Source organism: Microtus ochrogaster, chromosome 17, assembly GCF_000317375.1.
Source record: "Microtus ochrogaster isolate Prairie Vole_2 chromosome 17, MicOch1.0, whole genome shotgun sequence".
NCBI classification, from domain to species: Eukaryota; Metazoa; Chordata; class Mammalia; order Rodentia; family Cricetidae; genus Microtus; species Microtus ochrogaster.
The window spans coordinates 12,505,566-12,526,963 of record NC_022019.1 but is presented as its reverse complement, the minus strand read 5'-3'; the positions used below and the strand labels follow the sequence as shown (position 1 = coordinate 12,526,963).

At 44.9% G+C, this 21,398-nt stretch overlaps 1 protein-coding gene across 2 annotated transcripts in view; it reads left to right on the top strand.

The window, feature by feature from the left end:
* The first annotated feature begins 1,020 nt into the window (after nt 1–1,020).
* Nucleotides 1,021–21,398, top strand: part of Ccdc25 (coiled-coil domain containing 25) — a 25,219-nt gene continuing 4,841 nt past the window's right edge. The window contains exons 1-8 of one of the 2 annotated variants that reach the window (XM_005355502.2): nt 1,021–1,169; nt 2,603–2,650; nt 6,877–6,916; nt 12,928–12,979; nt 14,052–14,127; nt 16,408–16,511; nt 16,665–16,867; nt 18,697–18,742. In XM_005355502.2, the coding sequence (XP_005355559.1) occupies nt 1,142–1,169; nt 2,603–2,650; nt 6,877–6,916; nt 12,928–12,979; nt 14,052–14,127; nt 16,408–16,511; nt 16,665–16,867; nt 18,697–18,742 (597 nt within the window). In that variant the 5' untranslated portion in view covers nt 1,021–1,141. Of the gene's footprint in view, nt 1,170–1,451; nt 1,518–2,602; nt 2,651–6,876; nt 6,917–12,927; nt 12,980–14,051; nt 14,128–16,407; nt 16,512–16,664; nt 16,868–18,696; nt 18,743–21,398 lie in introns of those variants that run through there. The other variant, XM_013349273.2, reaches the window with a different exon arrangement.

Genomic DNA, 21,398 nt, shown 5'->3' with positions numbered 1-21,398 from the left:
CGAACAGAACCCTGACCAGCACCATGAGACCCAGAATAATAGGGGGCTTTGTAAAGTATAAGAACTAGAATAGGAGAAACCAGTTCATATCAGGCTGTGGCTACTTTTTTGAAAGTTAAAGCCAGGGAACTTATCATGCAGATTCTACTGAACTGGAGTTCCTGTTTCTAAGGGAGAGCAGGCTCTCTAGGAATCTTAAAACTTCAGTTTCTTCAGCATTTAGCCAAGTGACTCCACTTTTGTTTGGTCTGACTTGTTGGGGCTTGTTGGAGGAATTCTGTTCGAAACGGACTCTTATAATGTTTATCAGAAATAAGGAAAATTAACAACTGAAACCTAGATGCCATGGAACATTCTGGGAATTTATAGCAAGAGGTTCTGAAGTGAAGAGGTTTGGGAATTGTCCAGTCTGGCAGGTAATAAAGGGTAGACATTAGATTTAAAGGGACAATAATCTTGAGTCCAAACTCCGGTATGCATACTACCTCTGGAAAATATCAATAACAATTCATTCGAGTACCTTCTATATCCTGCCCTTGATGCACAGCCATTTATTTAATTGTGACAGGGCAAGACCGTGCTGAGGCCATTTCAGATTTAACTAAAGTTTGATGGTGAATCCCAGTGGAAAATTACCCAGACCTATTCTGACTAGTTTGATCAAGCCAAAAAAAAAAAAAAAAAAAAAAAAAAAAAACCACCTCATATAAGTCAAGTAGTGGAGGAATGAGTTCGTTTAAAATTGAATTGGCCCCTACTGAGTGTCTTCGGATGTCACGGGAACAGGAACTTGTAACTATGAAAGAGGCCGTTTTTGCATTCGTGCAGCCCCTGCTGGGTGGAGGGGAAGTCAGAGAAAAAGCAATTTTTCCTTTATGGCCTCAAACAAGATGCGGTTTCCTGGCGCTATTCCTTCAGCCGGCCGCTAGGGCGCAATCCTCCGTCACGGGGACAGCCGCCCACCCGCCAACAGCCTTCCTTTCGCCAGGACTAAAGATGGCACCGACAGGAGGGCGTTGTGACGCGGTCTCACGTCCGCCGGAAGTGCCCGGAGGAGAGCCTGGAAGCCGGCTCACCCTCGCGCCTGTGGGCTCTTGAGCTTCGCGATTTGAGCTGGAGTTGCCACTCTTCTACCAGGATCATGGTGTTCTATTTCACCAGCAGCAGTGGTGAGTGACGCCGCACCCTCCAGGGTCCTGCCCCTGCAGCTGCCTCCAAAGCCGGGATTCCCCAGCCGCCGCCGCTGGGCTTGAACCTGGTCCTGGAGTGCATCCTCCCGCGAGCGTCTGTCCCACCGCCTTCTGGGTCCCTGCGCGGCCGTCCCCTCGGTTGCCTGCTGGTCCTCTGGTCGGGGCCTGGGGAGCGCCGTGGGGATGCGACCCGGCTCTCCTTACACCCAGGAATGTTCTCATCCCCACTTGACAGACCCTCGAACGCTGCCTGGGCTCGGGAAGTGTGTGGGTTCGCCCTAGCATTCTGGCAGCACCCTGGAGGAGCGACATTGACCAATGAGACAGGTGCCAACAGCTGTCTCCTACAGGAAGAGTACCTTGCCCTTCTCAGAAGGGAGGAGCAGGAGTGCCATGGAAAGCAATAGAAGGACTAGAACGTCAGTACAACCCCTCGCCGGGCAGAAGTGCTGTCCGCTTGACATATGGTAACACTACTGAGCTGGGTTTGGAAGGCCAGAAAGTGGTGTTTTGGTTTCCAGGAAATGCTGTGTCCATATTGTTCTAATCAGTCTCTGATGAACTCACCCCGTTTAAAAAAAAAAAAAAGCTTTGTTTTTCCTAAGACACCTTTTGAGACCTAGTTCCCACACCATGATGTTAAGTATACACTTTCTTTATCCTGTTAACATGACTTAGCACCGCTCTTCTCTTGTGGCCTGCTCGATCTCCAGGGCAGGTCTCTTGAGAGGCAGTCTGTCTTGTCTCCTAAGCATAGTGCCTTACTCGTAGAGCTAGCTGTTGTGTGTTGGCTTTTTCCCTTGTTGAGACAGTGAGTGGCTCAGGCTGGCTTCAAACAGGGACCCTCCTGCCTCAAGCCTCCCTACTGTTGGTGTTACTTTCTAGGTCCCCCAGTGTGGAGTGATGGTCAGTGTTTGTGTACTTGGTACTTATTTGTTTATTTTTGAGATGGGACCTAATTATATAGCCCTTGCTGGCCTAGAACTCACTACGTAGCTCAGACTGGCCTTGAACTTGTGGTTGTTGCTCATTCTCACTGAAGAAGGCCAAGGTGTAGGACCGATATGGGAGTGGCCATTACACTTTATCCCTGATGTGAAGGAACAAATCAAAAGCTATTTCCCTGAAAAGGAGAAAACAAACCATTCAGCAATAAGTATTGGCAAACGTCATCTTTGGGGACGAGATACTATTTTGAGGTCAGTAGGACTATAATGCTCTTGCTATGGTTTAATTGTGTCCTGCTGATACCAGTTACTTGAAAGTATAAAACTTATTATTGAAGGATATAAGAGCTGATGGGTAAGTCAGGTGTGGCTTACAGCTCCTTATCAGAGCCTTTGACACTTGGGTTTCCTGTGAAGCAGGGTTTTGGTGATGTTTACTAATTTTCTTTTTTGTTTCTGTTTCAGTTAACTCATCCACGTACACCATCTACATGGGAAAGGATAAATACGAAAGTAAGTTTACAAAAGCATTTGATTTTGAAATTGCAGGCAGGTGAGTGCTGTTTGTTGCGTTTACGGTTTTTACTATTAATTTCTTCCATTCCGTTTGGAAATTATACTTGACGAACAACAATTGGCCATATTTTTTGAGTTCATACACACGTTGTGAGGTGGTCCCATTGGAACCCATAGTATATCTGTCACCTCAAACATTGATCATTCCTTGTCGGTTAGAGAATTCAATATCCTGTCTTCTAGCTACTTTGGCATAGACTTTGGTAACTGTATTTACTCTGCCACCGATAGCAGATGTGTTCCTATCTGATTATGGTTTTACCAGTTGGCCTCTCCCTAGCTCTCTCCTCTGCTTGTCTTACTCCACTGGGTCTGGTGTGCAGCTTAGTTGTAGTTCGTGTGCCTTATGTGACTGTAATTCCAGCGTTATAGGGAATGGTGGGACTCAGGGCCTCGTGAACACTGGTGGCAAATACTGCAGCTAAGTTACATGCCAGACCCAGTTGAGCAATTGTTTTCCCTTGAGACAAGCTTGCACTCTCTAGCTCAGGTTGGCTTAGAACTCATCGCGATCCTCCTGCCTCAGACCCTCGTGTGCTGAGCTTCTGCACGTGAACCACTGTGGCTAGCTAAGTTGACCTAAGTGGAGAGAGCACAGAGTTTGCTCACAGTGTGGAGGTGAGGAAGGCAGAACCTCAGAGGAACTGGAGAGGGTATCATTCTTTGAGATGGAGAAACAGTGCTTTCTTCCTGGAGTAGAGCGAGGGTTCAGACAAGAGAGCTGTGAAGTTGTACCAGCATCAGCTCCTTAGCAAACATGCTGTGGTGTGCAACCTCTTTGGCCCTCAGATATCTTAGATATGAGAGGCTCAAAGACTGTAGTTACTGCACAAGGTTGTCAAGGTTAGGGGAAGGACCTGTGGAGTGCCTAACTCCTGTGAACACTTGTTAGCTGGTTGAGAGACTACTGGAACTTCTTGCGGAAGCCACTCCCCACCTTGCTTCTCTAGGAAGACTGTCCCTGGGGCTGGGTGCCACTACCTTAGTAAGTCTGGAGAGCTGACTGGTTGGTCGCACTGTATAGGTGTTTAAACTTTTGTTACTCCTTGTCTGTTTTTCCTGTTTCTTACAAGAACTGTTGGTGTCTAGTCAGGTGCAGTTTGACATTGATAGCAGTTAGAATCGGACAGTTTGTGTGCATTAAAAGAGGCACACATACCATTCTTCAGTAAGAGATATTTGCCAGTAATTTTCATTATTAAACAAGATCAAAAACTGGTTGCCATAAAGCAGAGCTGCTAAGATTAAAAGACTGTATCATGGGCTGGAGAAATGGCTCAGAGGTTAAGAGCACTGGCCGCTTCCAGAGGCCCCGAGTTCAATTCCCAGAAACCACAAGGTGGTTCACAAGTATCTATAATGACATCTGGTGCCTTCTTCTGGTGTGTGTATACATAATAAAGAAATCTTAAAAAAAAGTATCATTATGAAGAGAGAACAGATAAAAATAAAATAACGCATTTTGATGCAATTTTTCGTTGTAATGAATTTATGGCTCTGACTAAGATGTGACCTAATGGTGAAGTCATCCATACTACATAAATACTTGAGTTTTAGGTTTCTCCTCGTAGCCCATAATATCTCTGATTATTTTTGCTTGTCCCCCAGCATCCTCCTGGTCTCATGAAGGAAAGGATGCTGTCTATCTCCCTGTTCTACAGTGAACAGTAAGCCACCACTATAGAGCCATAGTTATTTAGAGTGGATAGGAACGCAAGTCTGTTGCCAAATATGGTTTACTTTCTGTTGTGCAAAGTTTAACTCTTTTTAGTTTTGTGGAGGGCACCACCCAGCTCCCAAATAAATCACATGTGGAGGCTTATTCTTAGATATGAATGCCCAGCCTTAGCTTGGCTTGTTTCTTGCCAGCTTCTCTTAAATTGTCCAGACTCCCTTTTGCCTCTGGGCTTTTTCCTTTTCTTAGTTCTGTTTATCTTCCTTTCCTTTTACCCTGTGGCTGGCTGGGTGACTGGCCCCTGACATCCTCTTCTTGTTCTCTCGTTGCTCCTCCTTTCCTCGTTTCTCCTTCTGTTTATTCTCTCTGCCTGCCAGCCCCACCTATCCTTACTCCTGCCTCACTATGGGCATTCAGCTTTGTCAGGTGTTTTAGAGAGGCAGAGAGTCACAGCTTCACAGAGTTAAACAGATGCAGCATAAACAACAGTCACACACCTTGAAATAGTCCCCAACATCTTTCTACTACATCAGAGGTGGAGCCTGAGACTGCGGCTTCTGGGAGGCACCTATAACCTGGCTGCTGTGTGAGTGATGCAGGTTTTCACCATATAAGTGGGGTGCAGGGGGCAAGGCATTCCCACCTGCCTCTCCTCCTTCGGAGGTTGTCTTCTCTTCACTGAGGGCTCATGTGTGGGGGCCTCATTCCAACCTCTGTGAGGAAGACATTGGTAGGGCTTTAGCTCCATTCAGGTGTACACACACAGAGAGAGACATACAACAAAGCATGTATACTTTGTTGTGAAGCTAAAACTGCTCTGAAATGTAGGGCATGTTTTAAAGTGTGGACAAAATGCAGTGATTTCTAGCACATGCTGTGGAAGGGATGGTGAGTGGGGCTTGAGACTGAGCTGACAAAGGTCTTGTATTTGTAGTAGAATTGATGCCTAGAGACACAACGCCTCGATGAGCATCTGTCTCCACAACCCTGAATCTGATGTCTAGAGCCCTCTTGTGTTTTGTGTTATTGTGTATGTATAGAATATTTGCTCATCAGGAAACTTTGGAGTCTTGTGAAGGTATCAGCCCTTCCAATTTATTCCAATAAGAAAGGGAGCTGTGTTTTAAAGCTCCTATTGGGGATATTCCTAGTACCTCCCATTTATTTCTCGTAGCCCTGCAGTTTCTAAGCAAGTAGTGGATAAGACAGGAGTGGAATTTTTAAGACAGGTATTTTCTCTTCTTAGCCAGCAGGTGGCCTCAGCCATACATAGCACACTTAGAAATGTTTTGCTACTAATATTTTCCCTTACTTCAATTTTTTGCCCAGCTTCCCACTCACATAGTAAATTCCTGATGTCTGCCAGAAACCTCCTGGTTTCTACTATCGCCAAGTGCCCTCTCCTATGAGTTGTATATATCTTAGCCAGTAGTAGGCTATCCTTTCTTAAATACATCTAAAAATCATAGGAATCGCATGTTCTAACCAGTATTTACCTGTCACATGTACAGTTATCAGCTAATAATATAATTCTTTTTTTTTTTTTCAAGACAGGGTTTCTCTGTGGCTTTGGAGCCTGTTCTGGAACTCGCTCTTGTAGACCAGGCTGGCCGGCCTCGAACTCACAGAGATCTACCTGCCTCTGCCTCCCGAGTGCTGGGATAAAAGGCGTGCACCACCACCACCCGGCTATAATTCTTATAATAATAAAAAATAAGGTCCTCACCTCTAGTAGCTTTCATCATGCTCCCAAAACTCTTCCTTGTAACAATTCTTTCTCTGTCTCACGAAGCTGACTTGATCTAGCCTTGTAGCCCAAGCTGTTCTCAAACTCACCATCCTTTCTCAGCTTCTCATGTGTATGCAGCCGTACCCTGCTGAATTTTCAAGGTTTTTGTCCATCTGTCTGTTCTCTTAAGACACATTCCAGGCTGGTCTTAACTCCTTATGTGGCCAGAGATGACCTGAATCTTGATGCTCTTTTCTCTACCTCCTGATTGCTGGGATCACAGGCTGTGTGAACCACACTCGGCTTCTGTGGTGTTAGGGATCAAACCTAGGGCTTCGTGAACATTAGGCAAGCAATGCAGCCACTGAACTCTAGTCGCAGACCATGCTAATGCTGATGATGTAACCCATTATTTTAAAGTTTGAACAAAATCATATTAGCATTTAAGCATTATAGTTGGTCAGAATTACCTAACTTCCCAGCTGCTGAAGTTTTTTCTAGTATTTGTTTCATTCAAAGGAAACGTCTTTGGGCTTTAAATTGAAAGTGTGACAGAAGCTACATAGTGTAAATTATCTGACTGTAAAAGCTGTCCTTCTTTTCAAGCCTCCCAGTTCCGCCTCTGTTGTCTCCTTTAAGGAAGAGGAGAAAGTGAAGGGGTATGGGCTGCTTTTCCCTTCCCAACAATAAAAATCCTGGATATTTCCAGTTAACAGTTTTTCTTAATTTCTTTTTCCATCCTCTTGTGTCTTACTGTAGATGAAGATCTGATAAAGTATGGCTGGCCTGAAGATATTTGGTAAGTTGCAATTTTTATTCTGCTTCATTTAGGTTATCATTTAGATTTTTAAACATAACCATCTACCTGCGTCCTTTAATTAAAACACCTCCTACGTGGTGTTTTGTTTCTAGTGTCCATGAGTAAATAGCTGTGGTTTCCCTCAGTGCTCCACCCCTATGACCCAAGAGAAACGTGCAGGCTCCCAACACACCTTTTTAGCCACTTTCTTTTCCATGGCCATTTTCCACTGCTTATTCTGACCGTCATATTCTCTCTCCTGGAACCCAGTCTCAACCATTTGAGTGGAGTATCATTCTCCCTGGATAAGTTCTCGGGCCCTGTTTACTTGGCTGTAGTAGTTGTTGTTGTTGTTTTTTCTTTTCTTAGCTCTTTGGTCTGTGGGGACCTACCACCTAGCTTCCAAATAAATACATGCAGACTTATTTACTTGTGATTGCCTGGCCTTAGCTTGGCTTGTTTCTAGCTAGCTTTTCTTAAATTATCCCATCTGCCTTTTGCCTCTGGACTCTTGCCTTTCTCTATCCTACATGTCTTTCTTTCCTTCTTTCTCCGTGGATTGTGTGAGTGGGTGGCCGGCCCCTGGTGTCCTCTTCTTCTCTCGCTCTTCCCTCTTCCTCATTCTTTTTATTCACTCTGCCTGGCCGCCCTGCCTGGCCTTTATCTTGCTATGGGACTTTCAGCTCTTTATTAGACCAATCAGGTGTTATAGGCAGGCAAAGTAGCGCAGCTTCACAGAGTTAAACAAATGCAGCATAAAAGAATGCAACACATCTTTGCATCATTAAACAAATATTCCACAGCACAAATTAATGAAACACATCTTAAAATAATACCCCACAACACTTAGTGCACATTTCTCAAGCGCTTAACTCTGCCAAATATTGTCAAGTGTCAATACATTTAATTTCTCAGCATTTATGAAGTACTGCTATCATACCTGTTTTACAGATGAGGGACAGAACAGGTCTGCATTGGCTGTTACTGGCCCAGCCCAGGATCTCACAGGCCCAGCTCAGTTTCCAAGTCATTGATTCGCTCTCTCCTTAAGGGCGCCATTCTTCTGGCTTCAGTTCACGGCACCCCCCACTCCCACCCCCAGACCCATTGCTGTAGCTCTACAGATCTCTTTTCTCCAGCTGTGGGCTGGAGAACTCCCCCTTATCTCCCTGGAGTGCTATGAGGTTAGATGGCCACTTTTCAGAAGCGCTGGTTCAGTTTTCAGTGAGGTGTGCGGACTGAGCACTTAACAGGGAAGTATTGTATGGACAGTAACTCAAGCTCCACTTGCTCCCCCTTACCTGCGGCTCAGAAGCCTCCACATATCTGCAGGGCCTCCCCAGAGGACCTCTTGGACTTCTACCTACTTGGTTGTAAAGAGCTCTAGTTCATGGCCCTGGTGGGCATGTTCACCTATCATTCTAAAGTCCACACTGAGAACCAGGATGTAGCTGACACATGAGGAATGTTAAAGCCTTATAAAAACAAAAGCTGTTCCAGCACAGTGTCCTGGCTTCTCAGCTCAAATGCACCATCAGATGAGACCCTGCTTAGGGCCCCTTGGCGCAGGTGGGCAGATTGTACTGCTCAGAATTTCTGGAATTTGTGGCTTTCCTTCAGAAGGCCCCATATCTTCAACAGGACAACTCTTCACCTGCTTCATGAACTACTCAGGTCGTTAGTGCTGGCACAAAATGAGAGTTCCATACATCTTCTGACTTCCCACTCAACTGACTTGCTGCCATCCTACAAACACCCCCTGGAAGTTTCCTCCCGGGGACTGCTTCCTGTTGTCTCTCCTTTGCGTGGCTGTTGTCCCCAGCTGAAGTCGTTCCTGTAGATGCCGGGCTCTCTGATGCACCGTCTGTGTCTGTTAGGCAGTTACCTGCTATACTTTTTGCCCCTTGGTTTTTTCAAGCTAGAGTTTGACTATTTCAGGCTTCCCTGGAACTCAGTTTTCCAGGTGTTAGAATTAGAGGTACCATGTTCACCGATGCTGTACGCTAGCATACAGATTTGAGGATAGCTGCCTATGTAGGAAAGGTTACATATTAAAATACAACTTGAAAGACAGTTTGCTTGAGGTTTGTTTTTTTTTTTTTTAGCTTGAGACTCAGCAGGCTTATATCAACAGGTACCTAGAGATCCCTTTTGGCACCTTTAATAGTCCAGAGATTAATGACCAAAGTTCAGCACAGTTGACTTTTATTTCCAGAAGTTATTTGAGAACTCAGGGCTGCTGGAATAGCCCCGAACCTCGGGGCCCTGTTCCAGTTCCTGTGCTGTCAGTCCTGACAATCTGCCAGGGATTGTCCTGGACAAAAGAGTGGCCCTGAGCTCTTCTGCATTCTGATGTTAACCTGATATTCTCCTGACGCTGCCTTGGGGGATTTACCTGTGGCAGCAGCTGAGTCTGTCTGGTAAACCTTCTGAGGTTCCTTTAAGCAAAGACTTTTCTAGGCATTAAATGGGATTAGAAATAAATCGGTTTTCAAGTGAGGAAAGGAGAGAATTATGTCTTTGCTACCTCCAGACTGCCAAATGCACAGTATTTGCACAGCCCTCCCTTCAAGAAACTGATCTGCTCACTGCCTGTGCCTCTACACCCTCAAGTAACTGTTCCTTTATCAAAAATTCTAGTCTCTCAGTTAATGAAGGGGATCAAGATGAGCAGGGATGGGAACATAACAAGGACAGGAGGCTAAAAGTGGGCATAGTTAAACCTCAAGTGGGCATCGTTAGGAACACTAGAAAGACTTAGCAAACACAGCAAGTTTGCTCTGAAGTACTCAAATCCTGTATTTCTGTTGGTCTCTGCCCTTTGTAACTATGTAAATGTAAGCCTGAAGAGACTGTAACCACAGAACTCTTAGAAAAGGAAGCATGTATTTGGACCTTACTTACAGTCTCAGAGGCTTAGCCTGAGTGTGGTGGCACACAGGGCACTGGAGCAGTAGCTGAGAGCATCAGGCAGAGAGAAAGACTGGGGCTGGCATGAGCTATTGAAACCTCAGAGCCCACCCCACTGACATACCCACCACACTTCCCTAATCCTTTCAAAGAATTCCACTCCCTGGTGACTAAGTATTCAAATCTATGAGCCCATGGGGCCATTCTTACTCAAACCACCATTCTAGCCATGATACTCTCATGAGTGCTTATGAGTTCATTCCTAGGTATGAACTCGTTAGTATATATTGAATTAGTTTGATATTTCTATTGACAGCATTCCATATAGGAGACCTTGAAGAAAAAGAATCTGCTATAGCTACTATTGTTAGTGGAAGGGCTCTTACTAATAAAGAGCTGCCACTAAGTAAGCAGAAGTCAGAGTGGCAAGTGTTTCTTCTCACTTGAGGTCAGTTCACAGCATAATATTTTCCTTAAGATTCTGAAAGGAGGGACTGGAGAGATGGCTCAGAGGTTAACAGCACTGGTTGCTCTATCAGAGGTCCTGAGTTCAATTCCCAGCAACCACATGGTGGTTCATAACAACCTATGAGAGTTCTGGTGCCCTCTTCTGGCATGGAGGCACATGGCGGCAGAACACTGTATTCATAATAAATATTTTTTTAAAAGATTCTGAGAGGAAAATGAAATATACAAAACTTCTAGATTTATAAAAGGGATTTTTCAGGGTACAAAAATGCCCAAATAAAGGTGATAATTAATATGAATTTTACATGGGAACACAAATGAGTAAATGAACAGTTTGGAAAAACATGAATCAAATATTATGTAGTGTCCATTTCTGGCTCTCAGTAAAGACTAAAAAGCAACATATAAACTTATACTTATGTAAACTTATGTTAACTGTAAACTTATGATACTCCTGTCTGCTGGAATTATAAGCTTTGCCACTATGCTCAGTTTCCGTAGGCTTCCTTAACCCTTGTTAGGGACAGCTCCAGCTGAAGTTAACAGAGTCACCGTGTCAGGCGTGTGTAGGAAGGACTGTCACTGATAAAGAGCTGTCACTAAACAGGCAGAAGTTAAGAGTAGCAGGTGTTCCTTCTCAGCTGAGGTCAGTTCATTGTTTGATGCTTGAATTCTGCCCATCTCTGTGTGTCACAAAGTGAGTCAGCTTCATTTGATGAATTATAAGCATGAAAAATGTCACATCAATTTTAATAGATTGCATTAAATTGATGGATAATAAGAACCCTGTCTTAGTTAGGGTTACTATTGCTGCGATAAAACACCTTGACCAAAAACAACTTGGGGAAGAAAGGGTTCATTTCACTCCCAGTCCCATGTAACACTCATCATCAAAAGCAGTGAGAATAGGAACTCACACGGGGCAAGAGCCTGGAGGTAGGAGCTGATGCAGAGGCCATGGAGGGGTGGTGCTTACTGGTTTGTTTCCCATGATGCTCAGCCTGCTTTCTTATAGAATCCACGACTACCAGTCCAGGGATAACCCCACCCACAATGAGCTAGGTAACTCAAACTCCCACTAACATGTGGCTCTACTCAGAATCCCCCACATCCATCACTAATAGATTTGCCTACAGCCCTATCTTCTGGAAACGTGGTCTCACTTGAAGGTCCCTCCTTTGATGATGACTCTAGCTGCTGTCAAGCTGACATAAAACTACCTAGTACAGATCCTAAGGAAAAGTGACTTTAATATGCTGTGGAGGTATGTCCCACCTCATTCCCAACACTTAGAAGAATCTATGTTTTTTTTTCTCTTTTTTTTTTTTTTTTTTTCCGAGACAGGGATTCTCTGTGGCTTTGGAGCCTGTCCTGGAACTAGCTCTGTAGACCAGGCTGGTCTCGAACTCACAGAGATCCACCTGCCTCTGCCTCCCGAGTGCTGGGATTAAAGGCGTGTGCCACCACCGCCCGGCTCAGAAGAATCTATGTAAGTAAAATGCTAGTCCATCTACATAGCAAGTACCAGACCAGTCAGGTGTTGACTGAGGTTTCTGTCCCACTAGCTCCCACAGCCATTTAGTTCTAAATAAACACAGAGATCTACATTAATCATAAGCTGGTTGGCCTAGTAGCTCAGGCTTCTTATTAACTCTTATAATTTATAGTAGCCCATAATTCATGTCTGTGTTAGCCAAGTGGCTTGGTGCCTTTTTCGGTGAGGCAGTCACATCTTGCGTGCTCTATGTCTGGCTTCCTCTGTGACGACTGCAGACTGACTCTTTCCTCTCTTAGAATTCTGTTCTCATTGTCCTGCCTCTACTTCCTTCCTGGTTGTCCTACCTATACTTCCTGCCTGGCTACTGGCCAATGAGCGTTTTATTAAAAATAATACAAGTGACAGAGTAAAAGACCATTGGTCCCCCAGCAGCCAGAGCTATGTAGTGAGTCCTATGCCAAGAAAGAAGCAGTGCTGTGGGGCGTCCTGACTGATTTTAGGACAGCACCAGTGCCACAGAGACCCTGTTCACCCAGGGATGCGCATTGATGCCATTGTCTATGGGGCTTGGTGGGGGATTGGAAGAATTCTAAGTCTGATCCATTTAATGATGTAGTCTGCTTAGTGAGCTGACTTTTCTCAATCTGAACTTGATCCTTGTTTTTGGTTGATTCGCCAATGTAAAGTTGAGATATCAGAAACCATATTCTCCTCTTCTCTAGACTGCAGTCCTGAAAGGCTCCCAGGTCAGCAACAGTGGACTTTCACTGACTTCTTCCATCTTTTCTCATTGAAATTCTTTCCCTGGTTATTTTCTTAGCCTGTGCTTTAGTCAGGGGCAGCCAAATCTCAATTCTTCCTTGAAGCCCTTGGTCACTGATTGCTCTTTTTGTCACTTGAAGCTCCTCTCTCCCAGGATGTTTTCATATTTACGATCTGACTCCTCTTGGCCTGGAACCACGCCAGCTGCACAGCTCCCAGGTTCCTCTTGCCTCTCCAGGTTGCTGGCTGGCCCTTTGGAGATGGCGACAGTTTTATAATAAGTCCCAGGGAGTACTTTCTTGGAGTGGGATGCTTTTGACGCAAGTGGCCGAGGACATGGTTGTTTTGCTAAAAGGGGTTTCCTTCCTTGCAGGTTTCATGTGGACAAACTCTCTTCGGCTCATGTATACCTTCGATTACAAAAGGTAATGGAATGTAAACATGAATTCATGACGTTCTCTTTAGTGATGAGCACCATATATTCGTACTTTTAAATGTAGCTGGGAATGTAATTTAGTGATTGATAGAATACTTGCCTAGCATATAGAAGGAAGGCTCTAGGTTCACCTGTCAGACACCACACAACACCCACACACACATACCACACACTACACCACACCCACACCCACACCCACATACCACACACTACACCACACACACACACACCACACCACACCACACACATACCACACACTACGGCACACACACACACACCACGCGACACGTACACACACACACACATACACCACACCACATACACACACTACACACACACACCACGATACATACACACTTGGAAATTATATAAGTTTGAAGCACAGCAGTGAGATAAAGTTATTTCAGCACTGAGTTCTATGTAGCACTTGTCATCTGACAGCTGCTTCTGTAATCCCATGCCCAATAGAACCTGATTCTAAACTGATTTTCTCCATTGTCTTTGGTTATTTTGGAAATAGCTTTATTTATTCAGATCTTTGATTGATAGCGATTTCTGTAGAGAAAGTGGCATCTCTGTCATTTCTCCCTTATGGTTGGTAAATAGTGGGGATCCACCACTCCACCACAAGAACTCACCCTGATTTTGACTGGGGGGAAAGATGGTCTGTGGATCCAGAATTCCAAGGCATCTCTTTCAAAGGACGGTTATAGGGACCTCAGGCAGGGAGACTTCTAGATGCCGAATGGGCACCATTTCTCCACATGCTTTCCAGAAAAGAACGAGGACAAAAGCTCCTGGGCCATAACTGCAGTAAATATCTGCAGCATGGTACTTAAAAGGTGTAAAGTATAGTTTTCCCTGTTAGTGCCTTCTCTTAGTTCAGGTAGCATCCTGTGTGGGCATGGTAAATTCACTTCATCTTTCAGTGTTCTGTAACTGACCCAAAGAGCCCCTGCATGCTGTAAGCCCGTGTCCCGCAGGTAAGACAGCAGGTGCTGTGAGTGTACAAGTGATCATCAGTAACCAAAGAGGACCATTCGGTATATTTTATGTTGCAGGGAGAGAAGATAGAAGACATTCCAAAGGAGGTTCTCATGGACTGCGCCCACCTCGTGAAGGCCAATAGCATTCAAGGTCAGTTTTCCTACGAGTGTGAGTGTTTTCTGAGTCAGCGTGCACTTTTTCTGTGTCTGGAATGAAGTTCATTTTAGCAATCGTGCTGTTGACTTTGGCATGCTTCTGAGGACCCCAGAGGAGAAGGCTGAGGAGGGGCAGTTCTGCTGCTTGTCAGAGGAGTAGCAGCTCATCTCCCACTCCTCAAGTCCCACTGTCCCTCTGAGTCTTGGCACTTGTGACTCTCTCTTTCCCTGCTTTGCCCCAGCCTGGCAGTAGCAGTGCAGTGCTAATAGCTAAGGAGGTGTGTCTCGTGGCTCTACTGTCAATGTTGCTGCCTTTGTTTGTCATCAGATCTTAACATTGGAGGGGTTTGTTTCAGTTTTCTTTTTTAAAAATTTAAATGTAATTTTATGTGTATGGTGTTTTGTTTGCATGTGTGTCTATGCCATGTGAATGTCTGGTGCCCTTGGAGCCCAGAAGAAGCTGTCAGATTACCTGGAACAGGGTTACAGACAATTGTAGCCACCACGTGGGTGTTGGGAATTGAACCTGGGTCCTCTAGAAGAATATCTAGTGTTTCTAACTACTAAGCCATTTCTCCAGCCCCTTGTTTGGGTATTTTGAGCCAGGATCTTGCTATGTCGCCTAAGCTAGTGTGGAACTCACTGTGTAACCCACACTGGCCTGATACTCACAATTTTCCTGTTTTGGCTTCCTGGATGCTATACCAGGCTTAGAGCCAGAGACTTTAAACCATGTCTTTTCTTTTTCCCCTCTCTTCCATGCTTTATCCTTCCTTTAAGTTGTGATGGCCTGGGTGGTCCTTGAGTCTTGTTTTCTTTCAGAAGCTCTCTGGGTGAGCCAGTGTGCAGTGTGGGCTGGGAACAAGCGCCCTCTGTTTTAGGCAGTAGTTAAAGTACTGGGCTTGGTGCCTGCTCATTTCTACTAGGTAAGATTTAATCTGAACAAAAGGTCTAGGATGGGAATAGCACTTCTGAAGGGGTTTGAGAGGTATTGGTCTGAGTGACTGAGGTTTTAAGGTAGGATATAGACCTGGCTAGAGAGAGATAAGTGGTTATAGATGAAGGTGGAAGATGACCCGGAGCAAACGCAGCTGCCAACAGGCGCTGGGGTCCATGAATGCATGGTGAGAGCTTGGCAGCCTTTCTTCCTTCATGCAGACTGCTGTCTTCAGCCTCAACTCAGGCGGCCTTAATAACAAAAGACGAGTGTATACAAAGAAGCTTAAAATTGACCTTTTTGGAGCCACCAGTTTTCAACTCTATACATCAACAGGCTGTTAAGAGTGAGGGCGTTCTGTTTTATGAGGAGACTAGATAATCTTATATCCTCATTTACTGAAGTGAGCATTGAAACAAGCAAACTCTTCTGTGTTCCAGCTTCTTGCACACTGCCTTGTTCTCCCCTGTGCCCCTGACTCGCAAATGCGCCTTGGTTCAAAGAGCCGTCGACCCTGTATTCTCAGCTCTGTTTCTTTCTTTTTAATGTCCTTACAGTCTACGAGTTCTAGAGAGAACATGGGGGAGGAATGGTAACATGGGAATTAACTCCCCTTCCTCCCTTAGCCTTCCAGTGATTGCGCACATAACAGACTGTGAAGCTGGGCCCCGAGTTCTGCTCTTAATGAGTACCAGAGGATGCTGCTGAGGACTGAAGAGATTCGTGAGGGTTCAGGGGACATGCCACTAGCAACTCTGTAGTTGCCAAATTCTTTCCTGCTCAACACTAAGGGAACAGGGATTGAACTTGCTGGTTTCTGCTAAATTGGCCCATTTTAGGTCAGAATCAGGTTTGTTTAGGGAAAAGGGCTCCACTGATAACCGAACAAACCTTCCTAAATGTGTTGGTGTCCTCAATGTCAGATGGGGTCAGAGAGTAACAGGCACCTCTGAGCTCATTGCCAGGCTGGCTCTCGGAAATCCCAGGCTGTAGCTGTATATTACTGGTTACCCATTACTGCCTCAAAGATTCCTTCAAGAGTCTAGGGAGACTCCCTTGGTTCTTTTCTCTTGAAAACTATGCACATGATAATTTTGTGTTCAATTTTAGGGAGTTCTTGGAAGCCGCTGATGTTAGTCGTTTACCTTGTTTTTCCGCTGTGACACTTTGGCTTCATGTTTGACTTTCCACTGTCTTTCGTGCTTTGTGACATCGGAGGTGTCAGGGTCTCCGATCTCAAGCCATGACCGGGATAGGTGGATGATATTTTGCTGTGGGTGAGGGCTACGCCGCTCGATTTCATGTTTCCTGCCTGTTGAAGACAGTCTCTCTCGGCAGGCTGCAAGATGAACAACATTAATGTGGTATACACGCCTTGGTCTAACCTGAAGAAAACAGCTGACATGGATGTGGGGCAGATAGGCTTTCACAGGCAGAAGGATGTAAGTGTTCATGCCACCACGGGAGGCGGGGCCCGGCTCCAGGCTGACTGTGATGTTCCTAAGGGTGTTACACTGGGTGAGGAAAGCCCAAGACTTGCCCCTCTTAGGTGAGAGAAAAAAGGCTAAGTACTTCCCCCTTTACCTCCCTCACAGGTAAAAATTGTGACCGTAGAGAAGAAAGTGAATGAAATCTTGAATCGATTAGAAAAGACCAAATCGGAGAAGTTTCCTGACCTAGCAGCAGAGAAAGAAAGCCGAGACCGCGAAGAGAGGAATGAGAAAAAAGCCCAGATTCAGGAAATGAAGAGGAGAGAGAAAGAAGAAATGAAGAAGAAACGGGAAATGGATGAACTTAGGTATAATGGGGCTGTGGCCTTGCTGTTGGCTGACACAGGTTATCCCCGCGGGCTCTGCTCATAGATTTTCTGGTGGGAGGAGGGCACATTAAAGCTCCGAGTGTTGAATGTGTTGTCCTTCACTGTAAGCCATTGTGAGCTTTCCTCAGAATCCGGTCTGTTGAGAAGGAAAAGGTAAGGGAGTGTGTATGTAGTCTTGCGCAGCTGTGCCGTTGGGACAGAGACGCGAAGCTGACTAACTCAAAGCTGCTTCCACAGCCTTTTTCTGCCCTTAGAAAGTTGAACATCGTTAGTGTGATGGGATTAAAGGCGTGCACCACCAACGCCCAGTGTTGTTCATTACCCTTTTTAAAAGACTGGAAATTGAACCAGGGGCCTTGTACTTGCAAGCACTCTACCACTGACTGAGCTATATTCCTTTAAAACATTTTTGTCTTGAGACACAGTCTCACCAAGTTCTCCAGGCTAGTCTCAAATTTATGATCCCCCTGCCTTAGACGCCATATAGTTGGGATCACAGAAGTACCACCACACCCAAACCCCTACTGCTGTCTACTGTACTGCTGTCTGTGCCCGGACTCCTCGTGTAGATTGTAAGCTCTGCAGAGCCTTGTGACCGCTTGGACAAGACAACATTTCGCATGTGTAGTTAGTCATTGTGTCATGAATGAATACATGAAACTATTCCCTGGTAGAATAATTCTAGAAGCTGGTATCAGAACTAAGGAGTGTGCTAGCCGGCTCAGGGTCCTTATATAGGAGGCAACAAAATGAAACAGGACCAAGGTCCCAAATATTTGGAATACTAGATCGAGAAGGCTCAAGGAACATGGAGCCAAGCCATGCAGGGACCTTTTTTACCTGTTTATCTTCCTCCTGAGCATTATGATGTCGTCAAAGTCTCAAGCAGAGCTGGAGCAATGCCTTTGCAGGTAAAAGATTTTGCCCTCAAAACTTGACAAGCTGAGTTTGATCCTCAAAACTCATGGCAGATGAAGAGCCATTCTCTGACTCGGTGCGCATGCTGTACTTACTTGCACACACAAGAAATAATGTTTTTGAAGTTTCAAGCAGAAAAGATGAGGCTTTTGAGTGAGTGAGCCAGTTAACTTTTTGTGACAGTATCTCACTCTGTAGTTCAGCATGACCAGGAGTTGGCTGCACACCCAAGGCTGCCCTCTCCCTCCCGGCAGTCTCCTGCCACAGCCTCCTGAGTGTTGGGTTTTACAGGGATGGCCCAGTGGTGGCTTGTGATTTAGTAAGAGCTCTTTGCCTGTTCAGTTATAGAGGGAGCCAGAGGCAGTGTCGGTGGAAGTTAAGAAGTGATTGGCAGTTGTCCACACCACACTTGAACTATGGTGGTGACTTGAAGGTAGAGAAGATTCTACCAGTGAGAGGCAAATTCACTGGTGGCGGGATAAGATCCATTTTGATGGTAGCTTGGGTTGAGGACAAGAGCTAAGAATGACTCCTGGGTTTCTGGCTTGAAGTGAAATGGACAGTGATGGCATTCTAGGCAACAGGAGAAAGAAATGCATTTCTTTTCATGGGGGATGGTTTGTGTTTCCAGACCGAAAGGCTGGAAATGCCTTTTCGGCATCTAAAAAGGTGTTGGGGCAGTTGGGTTAAAAGGAGGGAGCCCGGAGGAAATGTGGCCTTCCGAAAGGCACTCTTGTGTGCTGCTTTCATCAGAGTGGGTAGTTTCAACAACTGGCTTTAGCCTTCAGCCAGTGTAGTAACCATCTGCGAGATGTGGGTTTTAGGGTGGTAGCCACCCATGAGATGCTTACTGAGCGATAACCTCATTTTGAATATTTTTTTTCTTCTAGGAGCTACTCATCACTAATGAAAGTTGAGAATATGTCTTCAAATCAAGTATGTTCACGTTTCTGCTCCAATATTGTACATTGAAATACTTCACAGAGTCTTTAGTAACTGAGTTACTTTTATTGCATTTCAGATTTCTTACCATCTAGCACACTGGGGGTAGATTTGGCAGGCCTTGCCTTCCTTCCCGTGCTCTTGTGTTTATTTTGTATGGGTCACTGCACAGAAGCAGAGTCTGGTGCCTTGCCTGCTGTGAAGGGCAGGCCTATTATTATTGCAGTGTGTTAGTCAGCTTTCTCTCACTTAACACAATACCTGAGATGATCCATTTATGAGGAAAGAAGCTTTATTTTGACTCAGGGTTTTGGAGGGTTTGGGCTATGGTCAGCTGCCCTGCTGCTTTTATCCTGTATTAAGACAGTACATCCTGGTGGGAAAGCATGGGCCGGCAAGCTGTTAAACCGTGCAGCAGCTGGGAGGCAAAGAGGGAAAGAGGAAGGGTCCCAGTACCCTATGAAGGGCGTGCCTCAGTTACCTGACTTCTCCACACCAGGCAGCACTTCTTAAATGTTCTGGAGAACAAGCCTTCAGCACATGGCCTCTGGGGACATTTCCAGATTCAGACTGTGGCAGCCCCCTGCAGTCCACTTCCTTGCTCCTTTCCTATTTCCAGACTTTCAAATGTATTTGCATTTATTAATTTCCTCCACTAATGTGGCTATAGATTCCACAGCACACTTCAACAGAACCAGAATTTTACTCCTTTTAATTAAAATAAATGTACCAAATACACAGATCATCTGTTTCAGCCTAAATAGCAACACTGATTTTTTTTTCCATCCTTGTTAGGACCAGGAATAAGTGTTGACGTGTTTTGGGTTGTTTTGTTTTGTTTTGTTTGAGATGGGGTTTTGTTTTGTTGCTCAGGCTGCCATAAACCCTCCTTAACCCAGCCTGGTCTTAGACTCTGTCTTCTTGCCTCTGCTTCCCAAGTGCTGGGATTACAAGCATCTACCATCACATTTGGCTCAGATCTGTATAATACGGTTTTAAAATGCAGGCTTTCCGTCTGTATTGTCAGGTATGTTAGAGACGAGCTGCAAAGGCTGTTTACATGAAAATTATGTTAAGCCTGTGATCTTTAGTCACACTAGCTTTGTCTGGCCCAGAGGCTACTTACGTCAGCAACAGTGAAGGACCTGCCATTAGTACAGAAAATTCTGCTAAGCGTCTCAGTTTCCCAAGTAAGGTTATCTTTTTAAACTCCAAGCTCAGTGTATGAATTGGAATCAGTAGGATTTTAGACATTGTTTATCTATCCAGTACCTATCCAGGAATGTGTAAGATCGTATCTTTACTCCCACCTCTGTGAAGGACTAAATTTTTGAGTATCCTTTATGAATCAAGATAATTTATAAGTTATTTACTTATAAATAATTTATAAATTATTTCTGAGAAATTCCAGACATGCACCGTGTAATCCAGCAGGCCTGAGTATGAAGTCAGGAAATTTAAACTGTCACTACAGTGAGCCTACTGCAGTTTTAGCCTTGCTAGGGGCATGTTGCTCAGTACAGAGACATTACCTCATAAAGTTGTTGTACCCTGTAAACAAGGGTGTGCCGTGAAGACCGTGCTAGGCTCTGTCATGACATAGGTAGTTGTCCCTGGTCCTTACTGAGCCCTGAATTTGTTTAGCCTTCTGAACGTTATTCTTGGCTTTCTTACAACGCAGAGCAGCTTAACATTAGGAGAAGTCTGTGATAGATTCCAAGTCCATTTCAGTTAAAACTAGTGCTCCAGCCTCTGCTCTGCCGACTAGTATTTATCCAGACTTCCTATTTAGAAGCTTTCACCAGAAATCTGGCCTGTGTTTCAACCTTGTACATAACAGTCCTGTCACGGTGGATCTTAACAGCTTACATGTTCCGGAATTGGAAGCACAGACATGTATGCGCACAGGCTTCATCAATCAGCTCTTGATATCTTTGAGGCACTGGTTTCAAGGCCCTAGGAATACTAAAATCTGTGGATGCTCAAAATCCTTATAAAATGGAAGAATATTTTCATGTAACTTAGGTTTTCTCTCCTCATGTGTTTTATCCTGTGTTGTTATTTATACCAGTTGCAATGTAGATGCAAACAGTTGTCACAATTTATTGCTTAGGAAGTAATGACAAGCAAAAGGCCTGTGCGTGTGTGTGGAATTCCTAAGTGCTTTCTGTCTGCATTTGGTTGGATTTTCATACTTAGACCCCCACAGATGCAAGGGGTTAGTGGTACATGTGTATGCACAGTCACTGTCACTGAGAGCCCAGGACTACAATGTTCAACCAGAGACAAATGCTCACTGATACCCCTTCCTCCTGCTATGTTACTTGCTTCTGTGGGCGAGGTGCTCAAATGGGAAGAAGGCTTCAGTCTCCTTGTAACAGTTTCTGTTCTGTTAACCATCTTGTCTTTAACAACCTGATTTGTAACGTGATCACTTGGTCTTCATTCAAAGGCTGATGCTTATGTGAGATAGGACTGTGCAAGCTCATCAGGAAGATTGCTGGTCTCTGTCTCTGTCTCTGTCTTTCTTCTTTCTCTTTTCTTTGTTTTTTTGTTTGTTTGTTTGTTTTGTTTTTTTGAGACAGGGTTTCTCTGTAGCTTTGGAGCCTGTCATGATACTCGCTCTGTTGACCAGGCTGGCCTTGAACTC